The sequence below is a fragment of the Arabidopsis lyrata genome (assembly GCF_000004255.2).
Source record: "Arabidopsis lyrata subsp. lyrata unplaced genomic scaffold ARALYscaffold_1, whole genome shotgun sequence".
Lineage (NCBI taxonomy): Eukaryota > Viridiplantae > Streptophyta > Magnoliopsida > Brassicales > Brassicaceae > Arabidopsis > Arabidopsis lyrata.
This window is the reverse complement of record NW_003302555.1, coordinates 1,314,040-1,333,828: the sequence shown is the minus strand read 5'-3', so window position 1 is coordinate 1,333,828 and position 19,789 is coordinate 1,314,040. Positions and strand designations below refer to the sequence as shown.

The 19,789-nt window shown below is 36.9% G+C and overlaps 3 protein-coding genes across 3 annotated transcripts; 1 reads left to right on the top strand and 2 right to left on the bottom strand.

The window, feature by feature from the left end:
- Window positions 1–2,550: 2,550 nt before the first annotated feature.
- On the bottom strand, window positions 2,551–5,509 carry LOC9325558 (eukaryotic translation initiation factor 2 subunit gamma). The gene is made up of 9 exons (XM_002889448.2): window positions 5,375–5,509; window positions 4,937–5,069; window positions 4,789–4,850; window positions 4,558–4,670; window positions 4,365–4,467; window positions 3,868–4,095; window positions 3,556–3,774; window positions 3,182–3,442; window positions 2,551–3,071 (listed from the first exon to the last, which is right to left on the bottom strand). Exons 2-9 carry the CDS (start codon window positions 5,043–5,045, stop codon window positions 2,769–2,771), a joined length of 1,398 nt encoding a protein of 465 aa, XP_002889494.1. The 5' UTR covers window positions 5,046–5,069; window positions 5,375–5,509; the 3' UTR covers window positions 2,551–2,768.
- A 122-nt stretch (window positions 5,510–5,631) lies between these two features.
- Window positions 5,632–16,314, bottom strand: LOC9328263 (myosin-8). The gene is made up of 39 exons (XM_002889447.2): window positions 15,855–16,314; window positions 15,079–15,207; window positions 14,817–14,960; window positions 14,534–14,679; window positions 14,282–14,441; window positions 14,017–14,075; window positions 13,749–13,908; window positions 13,505–13,654; window positions 13,283–13,419; window positions 13,047–13,193; window positions 12,824–12,925; window positions 12,347–12,404; window positions 12,154–12,255; window positions 11,889–11,926; window positions 11,638–11,764; window positions 11,375–11,542; window positions 11,150–11,281; window positions 10,942–11,051; window positions 10,796–10,856; window positions 10,525–10,702; window positions 10,217–10,422; window positions 9,941–10,060; window positions 9,692–9,790; window positions 9,391–9,603; window positions 9,104–9,243; window positions 8,903–9,017; window positions 8,764–8,808; window positions 8,607–8,657; window positions 8,354–8,524; window positions 7,873–8,025; window positions 7,596–7,787; window positions 7,318–7,446; window positions 7,171–7,241; window positions 6,873–6,969; window positions 6,732–6,788; window positions 6,585–6,641; window positions 6,413–6,493; window positions 6,243–6,325; window positions 5,632–6,094 (listed from the first exon to the last, which is right to left on the bottom strand). Exons 1-39 carry the CDS (start codon window positions 15,855–15,857, stop codon window positions 5,983–5,985), a joined length of 4,503 nt encoding a protein of 1,500 aa, XP_002889493.1. The 5' UTR covers window positions 15,858–16,314; the 3' UTR covers window positions 5,632–5,982.
- Window positions 16,315–17,416: 1,102 nt separating this feature from the next.
- LOC110224981 (FT-interacting protein 1) lies at window positions 17,417–19,784 on the top strand (the record flags this gene model as incomplete). Its single annotated transcript, XM_021013274.1, has 1 exon — window positions 17,417–19,784. A coding segment is annotated over exon 1 (1,779 nt), but the record flags the coding sequence as incomplete, so codon positions are not given.
- Between the last annotated feature and the right edge of the window lie 5 nt (window positions 19,785–19,789).

Here is a 19,789-nt window from a genome sequence, read left to right as displayed (position 1 = left end):
AGTGCCTAAAACCGAATAACCAAATAACCGAATAACCGAACCGAATAACCGAACGCCCAGGCCTAGTGTATATATAAAATATATTACGGTCTTACTAATAATTAGAAATCTCATTCTAAGAAATGCGATAAGAAGAATAAAAGTTACTGGTTAATTCTAAACTGGTTTCTAAAACAATTATATATTCTATTTATACTAGAGTTTTAGTCGGATTTAATTATAATGATGTAGTAAGTTTAGGGTAATGCATGTGACATGATTATCTATCATAAATTTTGCCTTAACCACTGCTCGGATTCCTCAACTAGAAAGTCAAACTTGTTTATTACATACTACTATATGAAAGTAGTATTTATAATGCATGTATCTACAAATCCATACGTATACACGTTGATAATCAAACTAATAAATAGTAGCATTTGTGTTAGAGATTGAGCTAATGATCAAACGGTCTAATTTAAGCAAATAATTGCATTTTTAGATACATTTTTAATTGGCGAGTGAATCACAACCGTCGGGAATGTGGCAAAACATTTGATTAAAGGTGCTTACTTTGACTAATATTTTGAACTAATTGATTTAGTTACTTAACTAATTCATTGTTTTAAGATAGAGTAGTATTCTCTATTAGTATTAGTTAATTGATTGGTCAACTGTTGGTTAATTAAGTACTTCGCCAAGAAATAAATCAGTGGCATAAGTTGATTTCAATGGATTTTTTTTTTCTTTTTTTTTGATCAAACGAGATTTTAAGAGAAGCAGAAAACACATGAGGCCACATGAAACTCCGAGTTTCTTTTTTTTTTTTTCTTAAAGAACGAGAACAGCTTTAGCGTAATAGCCAATAGAGATATACAATAACAATAATAATGAGCCGTTAAGTATGGTTAATGTTGCAACCGACTAACCGTCCGGTCAAAATTAAGAATATTAAACTGAATTTTCAGTCAAAGTTCATTAACTTCTAACATGCAAAAAATATCACACATTCTTCCTTGACTACTTCTTTTTTCACAATAATGGTCATATTTAAACAACAAAAAGAAGTTAATGTTCATAATTAATTCTATAAACTAATGTCTTAATTTATGACAATAAAGCTACAGAAGTTTCCGGTATAACCAGATACACCAAATGATCACACGTTAGTAATAAAATTTAATAGTCGAATTTTAGTTCGTAGTGGGTACATCAAATATAGAATGCGTATCATCGGTGCATAAGGCAAATTCACTGTTCAGACTGGGTCGAATAATTTAAGCCACAAATAAATAGGTCAATAGTTAGGCCCATTTATGAGTAAATGACATTGTAATTACTGCCTCTATTTCACAAAGAGTGTCAATTTAGAGTTTTGCACACAGATTAAGAAAACATTAAATTTTTTGTTTTTTCTAAACAAAAACATCATTAACTATATACCTAAACATAATCTGCCCAATAGTAAAACAATATGCAGAATACTAATGGTCATAAAACATAAAAAATCATTAAATTTTGCATTGAAAACCTAAAACGACACTCTTTGTGAAACAAAAATAAAACCTTAAAACGACACTCTTTATGAAACGGAGGGAGTATCTTGTTTTTGTTCCCATAAATGTATTTTTTGGACCAATTAGGAACGACACTCTTTATGAAAGGGAATTTTCAATTTTACATAACAAATCAAGAATATCGGAAAATGTGACCTTTCTATTCTTCCACATTAAAAAATGTAAATTCGTTATGAATCAATGATCCCTATTTCATGAAAATAATGGTCAGGATGTTAATTAATTTCATAGTTTGGATAAGGTTATATAACAATGAGAAAGATACATACATATGTATGTTATACGGGAAAATGTTAAGCTAATATAAGCCATTAGAAATCTCGTATTGAAAACGAACAAATTGTAAAAACGAGTCAACGTCATATTTAAGATAGAAGAAGCTCGAGACAGCTGATCCAAACCTATAAGACAACCTTATGGAATGTTTGAGATGATCATGACACTTCTTTTTTTCGATATATATTAGCCTCTTGTTTTTTATAAGCCTCTCTATTGTTGAAAATAAGCGCTTTTCTTTTAATCTGTCGACAAGTTATATTTCAGAGTGTATTTATGTGTATGCGAGAATATATTATCAAAAGATCTGAAAGCAACGATCTGAATTTGCCAGCTTGACAAAGCAGAATCGGATTTTGGATCATGTTTCTTTAATTTTCCCATGGATTGGAGAACTACAGTTGTAATTTGGTCCTTACGGTCCCTAATAATAGATGTAGAAATTGAAAAGAAAATGATAGAAACATATTGTTCCTTTAAGTTTGATTTTTTTTTCTTCAATAAAATTAGTTGCAAAATGTCATGTAACATAAGTTTTCGTACCGACATAAAATCCCCTGTATCAAATAACAAATAACGTTCATATTGCTAACAAATAACGTTCTTTAGAGAGGAGACATGAACATTTGACTAAAAAGTCGTATTTATAAATAATAAGATTGCTGAATGCTATAGATATTAGTTCATGTTTACGATGTTTAGTTTGTACATTTGACCCTACTGAAGTTGTTCCTTTTCTGAAAAAAGTTTTAATCAAGTAACAAAACAGTATTGTTGACAAAAAAAAAAAAGAGAGAACAAGATTTAGTAATATCTAAGAGAAGAACACAAACAACAAATCAGGTACTCTCCAAAACCCCACACGAGAAAAAAGAGTTTTATTATCTTTTTGAGGGGTTAAATAATTTTTTCCAGAAACAAAAAATAACACACAGCTTAGAAAGGTGAAGGAGGAACTTCAATGGTGGTTCCAGCTTGAATCTGACCCCAACCAATCAAACGCCAATGCTTTTCCACACGCCTGCTTAGAGCCACTTTCTCTCCTTTGCTGGTACAAACCGGCGCTGTCAGTTGCAGTTTAGCCAGATCGACTTTAACTCCCACAACTTTGGCTCCAGTGGACATAGAACCAATGTTGAGCATCAGAATCTCTCCCTTCGTTAGCTTTGACACCTTCCCTTGTTTCTCTGATCCCTTTGTTCTCACTCCCAACAAACGTCGTAGAAGAAAGAAGTTAACCTAAAGATTTTACATAACCGCACATTAACTACCAAGGCAGGTAAAACACAAAGAGACCCATTTGAACTTGAAGACTGTAAAGTGTATGATCGTGAGCAGTTGTTATATACCTCGAGTTCAACAAAGACATCAGGAAGTGAACCGATCTCACCAAGGACTTGACCAACTAATCGATCTGCACGAGTAAGAGTTGGGTCCATTGTTGTCCCAACTCCTATTAGACCCCCAGGAACAGCAAACTGAAGCTCGTTCTGTTCCGCGTAGAGTGAGATTATGCGAGAGTAAATTGGAGTGCATTTTGAGTTGCCACGCTCGTCTTTGGTAACGATACCAGGTCGGATTTCAATTAATTGGTTGACTTTCAAAACACCCTACAATATAAATGTAGTTAGAGACACTGATCACAAGATGGATGATGCATATATACACCATCTAAAGCTTGATATACTTGGAGACACACAAGAGAGAGAGAGAGAATAGATACCCGGAGGATACTTCCACCTGCAACTCCACCTTTAATCTCATCAACCTCATAACCAGGTTTGTTGACATCAAAAGATCGAATCACTATCATATTTGGGGGTGACACAAAATTCCTCTCAGGGATTGGGATCTTCTTGACAATGTACTCGCACACAACATCAATGTTGTATTTCAGTTGTGCTGAGACGGGGACGATCGGAGCAGCATCGGCAACAGTGTTCTGCAACATGATGCAAAGAAATTTGAGAACCAAGTTCCTCAATCCCTATTCTTAGCTTAACCAACTGACGAAATAAGAGATAAAATATCTAACCATTATAAATTTCTGAATTGCCTCGTGCTGATTAATGGCAACGTTTTCTTGAATAAGATCAATCTTGTTCTGAAGGATGATGATATGCTTCAGTTGCATAATCTCGACGGCAGCAAGATGTTCAGACGTTTGTGGTTGTGGACACGTCTCATTTGCAGCGATTAAAAGTAGTGCACCATCCATGATGGCTGCTCCGTTAAGCATTGTTGCCATGAGAATATCGTGTCCCTGAAGAACAGAACATGAATACATTCAACAAGATGAAATAGAGAAAAGAAAAGCAATGGTGGAAAAATAAATGAATACTTCTCCATCAACCCTCACTCTTTAAACCCTCCACCCAATTAAATGGGAGACCCAAAATCATGCAGGTGGAGTACATCAGCATCGATAATACACGATAAAAACGCACAGTTCATTGACACATGAAATGGTTATACTATCAAATGAAAATGGTACTTAATGAAGAATAAAGATAACAGTAAAACTCAGCATACCGGGCAATCCACGAATGACACATGCCTCAATAGTTTCATCTTGGAGTTCTCAAATCCGGGGACATCACAATTTGGACTGTCTTCTTTTCCACTTCCGTAGGCCCTAAAGAACAGATAAGTTGTTAGACCTCGACAAAAACCTTATAGTACAAGTAGAAGACAAAGAAAAACACTGTTGTAAGCAAGGACTCACTTGTAGCACATTGGTCTAGGGCATTTCTCATCCTCACATTTGTAAATCTTAGCATTTGCATATCCAAGCTTAATGGTAATGTTACGCTCCAATTCATTCTTAAAACGGACAGTCTGCACACAATAAAAGGAAATGATACAAATCAGTCTAGAATAGCCTCTAGTGACTAAAGTATAGCATAGAATCAAATTTCAATAATGAGAAAAGGGAAAGAAGCATAGTCATATATACCTGAACACCAGAAATAGCTTTCACAACAGTGGACTTTCCATGAGCGACATGGCCAATGGTTCCTGAAACATAACACTATCATCTTTAGCTTCTACACACGGCTAGTTTCTTCAACATCAACTTTATATAAAAGACTCAAAAGCCTAACCTATATTAATAGTGGCCTGGCGAGAAATGACCTCAGGAGACAAAGGATGTAGCACAGTTACATCCAATTTTTTAAGATCTTGCTCAGCCAAACCCTTGTTCCTCGACATTATCAAAGATTGAAGCTTCTTCTCCTGCTTAAAACCGAGAATCAATCAGAACCCTAAAAGTAGTTAATCAGAGTCACTTAAGAAAAAGACCATATCTCAACCCGGAATTAGGGTTTCTATATCAGCCCTAATCAACTCGATACAAAGATTCTATATCTGAGTTCCGTTATCTAAACATCAAAATAATCTCGATTCCCAATCTAAAAATCATTACGATTAGATTCCACGAACCAATCGTAAAGTGAAGTTTCTACGATAGGGAACAATTAGGTTTATCAAATCGTGACTTTGTTTCTCCTAAGAAGACGAAATCAGAGATCGAAACGAACCTGAGCGATGCGAAAGAACAACGACTGGGGAGAAATCGAAGAAGGTCGGTTAAATTTGAGAGATAAAAGAGTGAGAAAAGCGGCGCAGCTTGAAGAGGATGAAGAAGAAGAAGAAGCACAAAATGTTTTTTTTTTTTTTTTTTCTATCCAAGTCCCTAAAGGGTTTTTGGTTTCCTTTTCTATTTTCTAAAATTTATTTAATTTCTTTACAAATATCTACATGTTACTTCAATTCAATCAAATTACACATATCCATCTAACAGAAAGATGATTTTATAAAATTTAATTAGATTAATTCTGTACAACAACAAAGGATCTTTATGATCACGTAGTCACCAAATTGGACATAAAAACTTGAGCCCGGTCAGTGAAAAAAACAAACATAACATAAAATCTTGGGTCTAAAATCAAGAAAAAACTTTGAAATGGGGTCAAATAATAAATGAATGAATTGTTGAGAGAGGTTTTGCAAGAAACAACCCCACAACAAGTAAAAATTTACACTTTTGATATCTTCTTTCCTTTTGGTTCAAGAAGGCACCCCTCCACCTCAGACTAAAAAAACAGAGGAAGAGCTTTTAGAACCTGAGCTTCTCAATTCCAAGAAACTAGTGTAAGAATACGAAGTCTGGATTTTCCAGTAGCTCTTTTGCCGGTTTGACACTCGCAAAGTCTTTTTCGTGCATCGAATTTGAAATCTCGTCTATTGAGAAGGGAATGCTGCGGGAAAACATTACAAGAAACCGGTTATAGTTTCCACTGATAATCTTACCAAATTTTATTAGTAAAGACCAACAACGTGGTCCACACCAATTCAAGAATCATGGATCAGAGAATGATTCGAATTTGCTTGAATATGGAGAGTTACCTGGAATTATCATCCAACAAGAAGGAATTGCTGTCTGCATCGTTGGATTCTTCGGTCATGAGCGCACGCATGCTCGATATTACCTGTGAGAGAGGTTTCACACTTTGCTCAGCATCTAAAAATGGGTTGAAATTAACAACAAAATGATATTGTTCAATTCAGTTAGGTACCTCTTGAGACACACTTCGGGTGTTATAGCAATCGTCCCAGTATAATGTGCATATCCGGTAAAGTTGTTGGACACTAAGGATCTGGAAGAAAGTGAATCAATAAAGCGATTGAATAAAGAGTCTAAGCAGGCTCCTCAAAAACATGTTTCTAGAAACTAAGAAGGAGCTTTACCGGGCAAAGATCATGTACTATATCATCGTATGATACTCTGTACTTCTGGTGGATAACCTGAAGAGTGACGAGGAGAAGTATTCGTTTTTAAAGATTCGAAAAACAATAGTTTTACAAGTTAGTATTTATAACAAGAGTAAAACGTACCAGGAACCCAACAGCTTGTCTGATGTGTTTCAGTTCATCCCAAGATGGCCCAGCATACTGCAAAATCAAAGAATGAAAGTAATGATATAATGAGCCGAAAGAAAGTTTATTTCGGAAGGAAAACGTGAGGTAGGAATTTACTTCATTGACTTGGCCGCACCACAACTCTAGCTCTGCAAGCCCAGACTTTACAAATTCTCCATTGCTGAATGTACAACACTCTTTACGCAGTAGGAGGCTATTATAAGATGTTAAGGAAAAAACCAAGTAAGAAAACTAGTGACCATGGTCGATAGCTTCCTTAGGAAATTGGGCAGTATAATTAGTTTACTGAGCATCCAAGTGATATTTTATACTTCAAGTACCAACATGTACTTTGACGAGTATCAATGATAAGGTGTGTAGAAACCATTAGATGTAACTTTTAAGTATTATTTACCTGTTAAATAGTTGCACATTGATGAACGAGAAAGTTTGAGTGTGTATCTTCTGGATAAGTACCAAAGGAACCTGTACACCATGAAACATATGAGTATTGAGGAGTTGAAAACAGATCAATGTCATGAAAGTTTTACTAGTTTCTTACATAATTTTCTTTCAAAATGGCAAGAAGCGAATTGAGACCATCAATAATGCTCTGCCAGTGAATAGCAGGGGAATCTTTTCCAAGAGACCTACCAGACCTTTGCACCCCTCCTTTTGAAATTCTCGGTGCCTGAAGTTCAAGTTTTGGACAGAACAAAACTTGTTAACATAGTAAAACAGATTTATCATCAAAGTGCAGCAAGCGAGTGGTCGCAGCAATAAGATACAACGTAAAGGCAGGAAAAAAAAAATAGCTGCGAATAAAGAAGTCAATGAAACCTGAATGCACATAGATATTAAAGCTGAGAGCTCTTTCTTCAAGTTATCCCTAATCATCCCAAATATTTTCTCCACATATGCTGCAAGCTGTTGCTTGAAAAGCAGAGCCGGGTATTTTGCCTCCACTGGGCGGATCACGGCAAGAGCAGCAGCTTCAGCCGCAGCAGCAAGGTTTGGTGACGAGCGGAAGCTCTGGTTAAACAGTAAGGGAAAGGATAGTTAACATTCAAAGTAAAAGATCTGTCAAAAAGGTCTACTAACACAGAAGTTAACATACCAAGGCCATTCTTCCAAACAAGGAAGTTGTGATAGGTGGCTTCTTGCTTGCCGTTGCTCCGGTGCCACCAGTTTTAAGACTTTTTTGAAGTAAAAACAGTAGTGCCGATGTATTTGTCAACCAATACGCCAAATGACCATTGTCATCTTCATTCTGAAAAGAAAAAAAATTCAGTAGAGCAGCAGTGGAAACTTCCAATTGTTAAGAAATTAAAAACAGGCTTGTACCCTCTCCACAAGATGATTAGTGTATGATAAAAAGGATATAAGAGAATATACAACATTATAGATATAGTGTCAAATTAGAAAGCAACGGTTAGTCTCAAGCAGGTGACATAATAAGTAATGCAAATATATCTTTCCATACCCTAGGTATTAAATGACAGAGCCAGTTTACAAATAGTTGTTAAGACATACACAAGAATCCTCATTTTGGGACATATTAGTATCTTCATAATGGCACTAAATGCACCCCAATTTACCTCAATCGCGGAACCAATCATCTCAATAAGACGATCAAACGCACTAGTCTTTTCTGATTCAAAGCACTTCCAGTGAAGAAGACACTTGTATATTGTAAATGCAGCAATAGGTTTCCCATTACTGAAACCTATGTTTTCCTTAACACAGTCGATGAGAGTATCAACATTCTCCTGCAGCGGCAGAGAAAATCAGATTAACAGAGTTACTTGTTAAAACTGTTTGCATATATAGTATAAAGTGATTGGCCAGTACAAGTTGACGTTCTGCAGCAGATTTCCCAGCATTTCCATTGAACTCAGCTTCCTGAAAAAGTATACTTCTCAGATGAACGAACCAACAGAAAATGCAAAAGAAACAGATATGAGAAATTGAAGAGATCAAGAGAGTAGTTTTGGAAGAGCTACCCTACATTGAACTGGTTTTCCAAGTTTGTACGGTGGCCATTTTCCAGATTCTGCAAACAGGATTCAACAAAAAGTTTAACATCAAGCACAAGTAGAAGGTACCACAAAAGACCATATGTTTCAGTATCATAGAAACATTTCTACCTTAATAGTTGCAGTTGGAGGATGCCCTGCTACAGTTTTCACAGGAGTGTTTAAGATCGTTTGCTGAAGCATAATTTGTTTCTCAGCTTCCATGTCTGAAATCTTCTCTTCAAGCCTGCAAATGAAACATCAGCTAATTGTTTGAACAAGATAAGTATATATTACTGCCACTGCTAAATGATAGAATCATGCAAACAGTACTTCTGCATCGCAGTCTTCAACTTCGCTACTTTAGATTCTGCCGCCAACGCTTGCTTTAGTCTATCCTGACTAATCCTGGCTGTCTCATGAAGTTCTTTTGCTGTCTCATCTATCTTTATCTCAAGAGAACTCACCATCCCCTGCATAAGACAAACAATAAAGAGGAGACCAACACCTTTTTAGCATAGTTTTTCATTTGGTGGAAGGTTCTGTAAACAGTACTATTGCGTATATTTCTGGATCCCCAGTTAACTATGGCAAGCTTCAGATCCAAAATCGAGACCCACCTTCAACTTTTCATTTTCATTTGTGAGTTTCTCCATTAATTCCTGATCAACTACAGGAACCTCCTTAATAATAGGGAGCACCTCGGAAACTGTCTTGGCAGCTTCACGCTCTTTAATGAGCAATGCCTCAGTTTCTTTGAACTTATTTTGTATTTCTTCTAAAGAAGACTCATATTTTGCATTTTCTTGCTTTTTGGCCTCTTCCAGGTCAGTCTGCAGCGTTGAAAAATGGAGAGGGTAGTATAGCAATTTTGATTACAGGAAATCAGAGGTCGATTTGACGAGGAAAGAGAGAACTCACCCTCATTCGTTTTTCTAACTGTAATCTCCATGTCAGTTCCTCAACTTGCTTCTCTAGCTTGTTTTTGGCTTCTTGAAGAGCTCCTGTTTCTCGAGCAGCCTGTGTTAAATGAATAATAGAAATTGTGTTAGTTTTCATGCAAAACAATATCTTAAGAAGTCAACTTCAGGAAATAGTTGATTTTAACCAAGTAGTAGGATGATCAGACAAAAGAAGCAAAACTAAACGAAGAAAGAAACCACAACTCACCATCTTAAGGTTTTTGAGTTCTTTCCGCGCAACTTTTCCTCTCCATGCACATTGTGTCGTGATGGCTGCTTTCTTTAGTTTTCGGTAATGCAGCCGAGCCAAGTATACGCGACACCGGCTCTGTAGTGTAAATGGATGTTGTCACGATTAGAACGCCACACAGAGAAAAACCATTATTCCTGTTGTTATTCGACTGTTTTCTTGGTAGTATTCAGTCTAACCATGAGCAGTCAAATTTTGACAGCACCATTCTTTATTAATTTTACAACATCATACCTGGATTATGGTTGCAGCTTTAGTCTGCCTTCTGAGGCACAGTTCCTTTCGGGAAACCATACCACGCATACCCGCTTGAATTGAAATAGTAGCAGAAAATAGCTCAGTGTAAGCTTTCCTAGCCAGAAACTTACGCAAGTCTCTCTGGATTTTCAAAGCAGCAGCTTCCCTGCGCATGCCTTCGTATATACTTCTAGCAAGATAACCTGAAAAAATAGTGACCCATAAGTTTGCAAGTTAGTTTTAGATGTAAAAAACCAAGACAAACAAACAATAAGAAGATGACAATCTATAGTCTTGTTAAATACCTCTGCAAACTGCTTGGATTTGTGTAGCAGAAATACGCAGTTGGATAAAAGTTTTCTGCGCAAGATATGATCGCACTTTTCTTTGGATAATGCTCGCCGATCTTCCCAAGATTTCAGTTCTTCGAGTATCCAAGTCTGCCATTTGTCCAGCCCTAAGAAAAACCTTTGATTTACCAATCTACAAAAGAAAACGATTCCAATCTCACGTAACTCATCATAGAAGCAGACTGAAGAAACTGACAAATAATATTCTGCTAATTAAGGAAATTACCTGATATCCTTCAAGTCCCGCCTTATCAAGAAGCTTCTTGCAGGCAGCTGGCTCATCAGAACTAGTAAAAAGAAAAGAGGAGTCAGCAAGACAAGTCATTAAAATACTCGCATTGAAGGATATTCGAGGAGGAAGAGACTTCTTACTTCTTGTCCAACACTTGTGGAGCAATGATACCAAATCTGTTCAAGAACTCGTCAAAGTGCTTCCTAGTAGGATAACCAGCACAACTAATCCGGATTGCCTCCATCACTCCCTGAGGTCAGAAATACACCCAAAAAACAATCAATCTTGGGGATTTAATAATTTTCAGGAGAAGCTTGATATATAACCGAAAAGAGATGTCATTCGCACCCCGCAACGCAATTGCTGTAGAACGTTTTGGTTCTCAAAGATTCCAGGCTTCAGAAGATTATTAGGCTTTATACATCTGATATAATGTGGCTCCGTTGTATTGAGAATCTCAAGCAATGATACCAATTGTTGCTGCAAAAAAGCATAAATATGAAATCAGTAACCTTAAGAAAAAAAAAGATTAAAACATGCTAAGATGAAAGTGGAGACCAAAATCAGCCTCACCTTGAAACGGGTACCAATAGAAGAGAATTTTGATTGTTTGGAATCGTCAGATAATGGTGGGAACAAATTTGCAACAAATGAACATGTAGAAGCATTTAACAACGCTTGATGCTCAGCAATAACATAATCCTTGTTCTTGTCTAGAAAAAGTTCTGTCTGATACGTGACCTAGAACAATACACTCAAGGTTGTTAAACTTTCTTGTATATCTTTTCACAATTATTTTAACCAATGAACGCAGCAGATAAGCAAAAGATGCTCACATCACCAGCATAATGACAAATAGTGAAATCGCTACGAGCCAATTTTGGCTTGGTAAAGCGCTTGTGGTTTTTGTATGTCTGGTATAGTTTCTGAGCAAATGTCTCGTGTGTTGATCTAGGAAACATGCTGCAAAACGAAAGCATCGCGTCAGCTACATTTCTCTTAAAACAAATAAAAAGAGATTGGAAAAGTAATTTGCCAGCAGAACAAAGGCATGGATTAAGCATCTAAGATTGGGTTTCAAACTCACCAAGCTTCATCGAGAAGAGCAATAATACCTCCGGGTTTCTGAAAAAAAAACATTGTTTTATGAATTGAGAGTCATAACATATAATATCAATGACATTAACAAGACAGATAGCGATCAAAACTAAGGTTGAGAAAAGCATCACTAAAAAGACTAAGAGAACAATTTGGGATGGCTTAGAAGCTTTAGGAGCATCCTAAAACATGTTAGTTGCCACATTCGAAGATCATTGTGCATGAATGAAAATATAGAGATAATCACAGGTAACCTTTTCTATTAGGTCTAAAATATCTTGATTGTCAACAAACTCAATATAGCTCCAGTTGATCTCCTCTTTCTTATACTCCTCTTGCTCCATTTTAAAGACGTGCTGCGCAGTACGATGTTACACAAGTTAGAAAAACTGCAGAAAGGCAAAAGGCCAAAATTGAAGAAAATGAAAGAGCTTATTTGATCAAAACCTGATTAAAGTGCTGCTGAAGTTTCTCATTAGTCAAATTGATGCAAAATTGCTCAAAACTGCAAAAAAAAATACTTGCAACAGTAAGCAGTGGGACAATAAACAACGACAATCTAGGATCCAACGTGGTCATAAATTCTTTGACGGTCACACAGTGAATACTTTCCCTACAGGTATGTTTCATCAGTATAAATCATTTATCTAACAATAGTCCCTTTCGAATCACGTTTAGCATGGTAAAGTCACAAGCTCAAACAACAATAGGAAATAGAAAAATCTCAACTGTCCATATTAGAAACATCACTGCCTTGACGATGAAATGGATCAGACCAATATAGAACACTATGTACAAGCAACGACATGAGAGAAGTTGAAAATTCCATATGTTAAGTCAAACAACCAGAATTCAAATGTAGACCTGTATTGTTAAGAAACACATCTATGCAATCTGAAAACAACAGGCATACCGGTTAAGCACCTGTTTGTCTTGAAACTCTCGAATCCATAAATATCAAGAACACCAATCAAGTACTTTGAATCAGGATCTTGACCAATTGAAGTATTAATCTTCTCAACGAGCCTGCATAGAAAAATAATTAGTATAAAACAGTTCTGTATAAATACAACTCCAACTTATTTCTTCAAATGAAGAGAATTAGCTACTGAGAATGTCTTCGTCAGTTGAGAACAGAGAAACTCACCAGTCAAACAACCTTGAGTACATGACTTTTGCCAAAGCATCTCGGCTAAGAAGAGCGGCTTCTGGATCGAGAGTTTTTGTGATTGTTTCATCACGGGTTGCCATGATACGCTTGCATAGAGAATCCTCAAGTGACTTTTCATCACACCTGCAGCAAAAGATTATGCTAGTAAGGATCCCCACTTCAGTCACATTCAGAAGCAACCCACTTCAGTCTATATAAGTCGAGCCATTTACATGAGAAGCTCGGCGGCCGTTTTTAAATGAAACCAAGATTTTTCATCTCTGGGAATTGATGAATCAATCTCTGTCCCTTTAGCAAATTCAATATTCCCCAGATGCAGAATGGAAGCCACAACTCGGAAAATTGCATCCTACAGGCATGCCGGAAATGTTAAGAAGTTGGTGATCAAGACAATATATCAGCCAGGTTTCGCTCTGTTCAACAAATGGAGTTACCTGCTCTTCAGAACTGATCCCGACGACATCCATAGCCTTTTTTGTTGCATGATATTCCTCCGCATCATTCATAGCATCCAATTGTATACACTTAGACTGATTGAGATAGTGGTATATCTTAGGATCACCAAGCTTAAACTTCTTAGCATCCTGGAAGTAGAAATAGGAGATACATTTTCGTATGCTGTGAATCAGCAGCTACTTCACTGGTCATTTTAAAAGTTAATTTTGATCTAAAACTTACTTCTTCTGGTGCAGCACAAAGCATGTAGAAACAATGATAGTTTCTTTCGGGATCGGACACCTGGCAAACACGTGATCTTTCCAACAAATAAGTTCTTATAGCAGCTCCAGATATCCTCCCCGATTGGTCAAATTGAATCTCCACGAACTTACCAAATCGACTATAAAATACAAAAACAAAAAATTTCAAACCTCTCACACGCAAAAAAAAAAACTTTAAATATAATTGAAAGAATGCGAAGAAGCACAGTACACGGAAACCTCCTTACCTGGAATTATTGTTCTTAACAGTCTTTGCATTTCCAAATGCTTCTAAAACAGGATTCGACTGTATGAAACGTAAATATAAGAAGCAATAAGAAACAGATCAACGCAATAAGCCAATCTAGGCCACTGGAATTCTGAAGATTTGGTATTATTATTTACTCCAGTTTTTAATGCAAAATCAACTCTGAGTATGTGATAAGACAAGATCTGACCATTCTTTATATATACCGAAAAAAAAAAAAATAGGCATGTATACTATTCTTTCACCTCCAACACTTTCTGCTCAACAGTCCTTCCTTCGGTAGCATCACCTCGCCCTCCCATGAAGGCAAGATATCTCATTAGCAACTTTGTGCTTTCAGTTTTACCAGCACCACTTTCACCGCTAACCAGGATAGATTGACTAACTCCTTCATTAACCATCTGTCTGCAATAGAATACTCCAAGCAAACAGTCCAACTACATTAATAATAACATTGGAAAAGCAACACATTATTCGAAGAGTCTGTGCTAAATTACCTATATGCAGCATCTGCAACGGCAAAAGGATGTGGACTCAGTTCACCGAGGGAAGCACCTTTATATTGAGTCATCATATGGCTACTATATAGATGCGGAAGTCTTCTAAACGGGTTAACAGCAATCAGTATACTTCCCGTATATGTCTGAAAGTAAAACGAGGATTCAGTCTTACAACAAATCGTAAATAACACGGATAGCTTCTCGCTTGCTCTTTATACACATATGTCGAGTACATGTGTTTTAAACACACACGAAGATAAATCTCAGTGAAGTTACTCACATAAATCTCATTTATATCATATCTTGATTGCAAATTCTGAAGGACTCCAGGTTCATGTAAATAAGCCAGCCTTGTCATATCTTCCACCCCAGATGCTGGTGCTTCAACATCTTTTGGATAAATATTGGAAGCTTTAACAACGACCTGTGTTTTCCAAAGAAAAAAAAAGGTTATCGTAAAAGCTTCCAAAGTCAAACACACATTGCAGAGGAACATCTGGAAAGCCCTCTTAAATCAAATAGCAGGATAATAGAGCACATACTTGTTTCCCTGAAGTGCAGAGAATTTTGATCTGGTCACCGTTAATCTCTACAACTTCACCATCTAGCCATGCTTCATCAGGGTCCTCCACCCACACATGGGACCCAACTGCAGGATTGAAGGTAGCAACCTGGAGAAAACAAAGGGTGTCAAAAGGACATAGCTTCTCCACAAAAGAAATGCAAATAAGAACTGGTTACAACAAATTCAAAGCTTCCAAGATTGCATATCCTAATGTGCAATAACATTGCCACATGGGGTTCTTGTTTCAGCTTTAACGAAATATTCAATAAATGTGCAAAGAATGGATTCTTGGGCATAGTAAATCGACTACATTAAATGCAGTGTATCGTAACTACAATAAAAAAAAAAAAAAAAAATTGCATTTAGCTTCAAATAGCATATAGAATTTCTGCTTTAAGGTAATTAGAAATAGTATCAATATCTCTGTAACCACTAGTAGCTAAATGGAGAATGAGACAAGTTATAGGGACTAAGCAACAAACTCTATCAGACACGTCTGAATTGAAGTCAAATCTCTGTCATACAGGGACTCAACAATGCCATGACTCAAAAACAGCTCAAAGATTGAAAAAATCACAATCGACAAACTCAAAATTCATCATCAATGGCTCAAATTCAAAACTCAGATTCAATCAAACGAGGAAATAAATCAAAACGTAAACCCCTATCCATCATAACACAAAACGAATTTAAATGCAATCAAAAAGAAGAAAGAAAGAAAAAAAAACATGAAAAACCCAAAGAAACCTTTACCATTATTGCTTAACGAATAAGAAACTCAATGTTCTTTTGCTTTTTCTCTGGATCTAGCTGAGATCAGAGCAACATTGAACTTCTTCTTGTAACTACACCGACAAATACACCGACAATGCGTATACGCAATGCTTCGAGACGAGATTTCAATGCCCAGAAGAAAAAAACGGGAATCGCAAAAATCGAAACGCGTTGTTTCTTCTGATTGTTGTAATGTTGAAAACTTTTCTGATTATAAAATTTTTATGTGTCTCTCAGATTTTCGTTTTTTTTTGCCTTTCGTGCTTCCCTCTTCCCTTACCTCCCCCACCTTTGGGATTTGTTTTGGAGAAAATACTTTAATTAAAATGACAGCATCATAACTAGACGTTGAATTATGACATTTATATCCCAAAATTACCCCTGTCTTTTCTATCATTTTACGAGCTTGTATTTCGGACGCGGAAAACTAATTTTGTCCGATTTCTTACATAACAAAAAAACCTATTATCTAATTATTTGTTTTTTTTAATCAGTAATATACAACTCATAATCATATAACAGATTTTTTTAGTGAAACATGCTGATTGATTTCTTAATACAAAAGGGTGCTCAATATATGTATATATATTAAATAAAAGAATTAAGATTTTTGTATCCAGATTTTCTTTTCATCCCATGTATGTATTATATTTTCTTTGCATATATACGCATGTGTTAACTGGACAAAGGTCGAAAAAAAATATGGAAACATTAAAAAAATATATATATATATATATATATATATATATATATATTTGTAAACCTATTTGGAAACATTCAAATATGGTTGTATGGAGCGAACCTGTGTAATGAAAAGCACTAAGCCCCATATATATATATACTGTTGTATAACTTATCAACTTATTGTAAACAATAATATATGGGCTTCTTGTAAGAGATAGGGCCATTCTTCTCTGTGTTGGGTTTTCTTTGTCATAAGAAATTGGGCTTTAACGTCAAAGTAAAAGAAGGTTTAATTAAAGGGGCTTTAACATAAAATCCATACGGTCTAACCACTTTAACTGATCTAAGTATCTAACTATAGAATCCTATCGTTTTGGTGGAACAAAACACGTTGACCGAGACAAACTAAGGAATACGATGCAGGAGTAGTTCATAGGGTTCGAAACTAGTAAAAGGTAAATCATGTACTGTTTGTTTTACACGGGTATTAAGAAAGAAAAACATAAACATCGTGCGTGATTTCAACATGACAATTGTTTACGTATTTTGAATTTTTGAGTTGTGATAAGTGGATTTCCGAGGACTATCAACTGAATGCCACGCGGCAGTCATTATTAGCAAAGACGAAAATTTGTTTTGTTTTTTTGGTTTGTTTTAGTTATTAAACTTCTTGCATGCACAAAGTCTGCAGAAGAAATTAAAGAAAGAAAAACATACCCCTTTGACACGAAAATTGAAAACACAATATTATAATTACCTAAAGGATGTCAAAATATAAGAAATACTAATATTATAGTACAATTAATGTTTTCAAAGTTCTGACAAATATATACTCTTTGAGACAAAATTGCTGTTCCATAGACCTTTGAGGTTTGACCCGCCACGTGGACTGAGCCTCTTCCTTCCATCATTCCTCACGCGTTAATCAGTGCGTGAATACCACGTTTATAGAAGTCTCTTTCGTTTTTTAATTATTATAACGAAACGTATAATAGAAAATTATAAATAGACAAAATAAAATGGGTCCTACTATGGAGTTGGTTGAGAGACGTTGTTAAACCACGCGCGACCAGCTAGCGTCAAGCTCGAGGCTGTAATGTCCCTTTCTCCTAAGTTCCCTTCCTTTATGCTCTCTTCTATTTATTGAAAAGCTGTCGTTCGTAAATTCTTTTTTTTTGTTTTTTTTAATTACAACTCAACCTATTTAGTTCAATATTGTAAGAAAATACAAAATCTAGATTCTCTCCTTAGCACGCTCTCTCTTGTTAATGTCTGCTGCATATTCAGAGACTCTTTTACTCTATCTCCCTCTCTCTCACTAGTCACTGTCTTTTCGCTTGCCTTGTGCTTTTAATCTCTCTTTCTTTGTCAAGTTAACTTCTCTATTTTCTACTTTCTCTTTTCTCCATTGTTGTTGTTATCTCTTTAATTTGTTTCTACCTGGTAATGACTGAAGCTAAAACCGGCACCGGCAATGAGAAGCTCGTGGTGGAGATAGTAGGGGCCCACAATCTCATGCCAAAAGATGGCGAAGGATCTTCGTCTCCTTTTGTGGAAGTGGAGTTCGAGAACCAACGTCTCCGATCTAAGGTCAAACCCAAAGACTTAAACCCAATCTGGAACGAGAAGCTCGTCTTCCACGTTATCGACGTCAACGACCTCAGACACAAAACCCTAGAAATCAGCGTTTACAGCGAGAAGCGTTCCTCTAACAGCAGAAACTTCCTGGGAAAGGTTAGGGTTTTGGGTTCCAGCGTTGGAAGAGAAGGAGAGTCAGTCGTTCAACTCTACACTCTTGAAAAGAGAAGCCTTTTCTCGTCTGTGCGTGGAGAAATCAGCGTCAAACACTACATGACCACAACGGGGGAGAACGGTGAGAATGTCCGTCGTGTTAACGGATCGGGTGGTTCAAAGAAAAGCAAGAAAGTACAGAACTTGAGCTCTTCCATGGCGATTCAACAGCAACAACAACAACAGCAACAAATTGCTCTTCACAATCACAACAAAGGAAATCAACAACAGAGTCAGCAGAACGGTCAAGGACAGAGGATGCTACCGTTTTATCCAAACCAAGGTGAGATTAAGCCTCTCGTGATAACCGCTCTTCCCGGTCCAATGCCCGGACCCAGACCCGTCGTTTACTCAAATGGGTCGAGTGAGTTTTCGCTTAAAGAGACAAAGCCATGTCTTGGAGGAACTGGTACTGGTGTTGGCGGTTTGACTAATCACAAGGACAAAACAAGCTCGACTTACGATCTAGTTGAGCAAATGCAGTACCTTTATGTTAGAATCGTGAAAGCTAAGGACTTGTCGGTATCCGGCGAAGTCGTGTCGGAAGTGAAATTGGGTAATTACAGGGGAGTTACTAAAAAAGTGAGTTTGAATTCCAGTAATCCAGAGTGGAATCAAGTCTTTGCCTTTTCCAAAGAAAGCATTCAATCATCCGTTGTTGAGCTTTTCGTCAAAGAAGGTAACAAAGATGAGTATACGGGTCGGGTCTGGTTTGATTTAAGCGAAATACCAACCCGTGTTCCTCCGGATAGTCCGTTAGCTCCGCAATGGTACAAGATAGAGAATAGAAACGGTGGTAGAAGCAATGGAGAGATTATGGTGTCAGTGTGGTTCGGGACTCAAGCTGATGAGGCTTTTGCTGAGGCGTGGCATTCAAAGGCTGGAAATGTTCACATTGAGGGACTCTCATCGATCAAATCAAAGGTTTACTTGTCTCCTAAGCTATGGTATCTTAGGGTGTCAGTAATTGAGGCTCAAGACGTTGCGATTATGGACAAGGGATCAGGTCTCATGAGGTTTCCAGAGCTTTCGGCGAAGCTTCAAGTCGGGAGTCAGATACTGAGGACTCCAGTCGCATCTACAAGCCCCACGCAGAGCTTTTCAAATCCTTATTGGAACGAGGACTTGATGTTTGTAGTTGCCGAGCCGTTTGAGGATTGCATTACAATTGTTGTGGAGGATCGTCTTGGTGGTGGTGCATTAGGAGGACAAAACGATGTGGCTGTTGGGAGGGTTCAAATTCCGGTTTCCGCTGTTGAGAGACGAACCGGAGATACACCGGTTGGTTCAAGATGGTTTAGCTTAGATAACGGCAACAATAACAACCGGTTTGGTTCGAGGATTCATCTTAGATTGTCACTAGACGGTGGCTACCATGTTTTGGATGAGGCAACGATGTATAGCAGCGATGTTAGGCCGACCGCGAAAGAGCTTTGGAA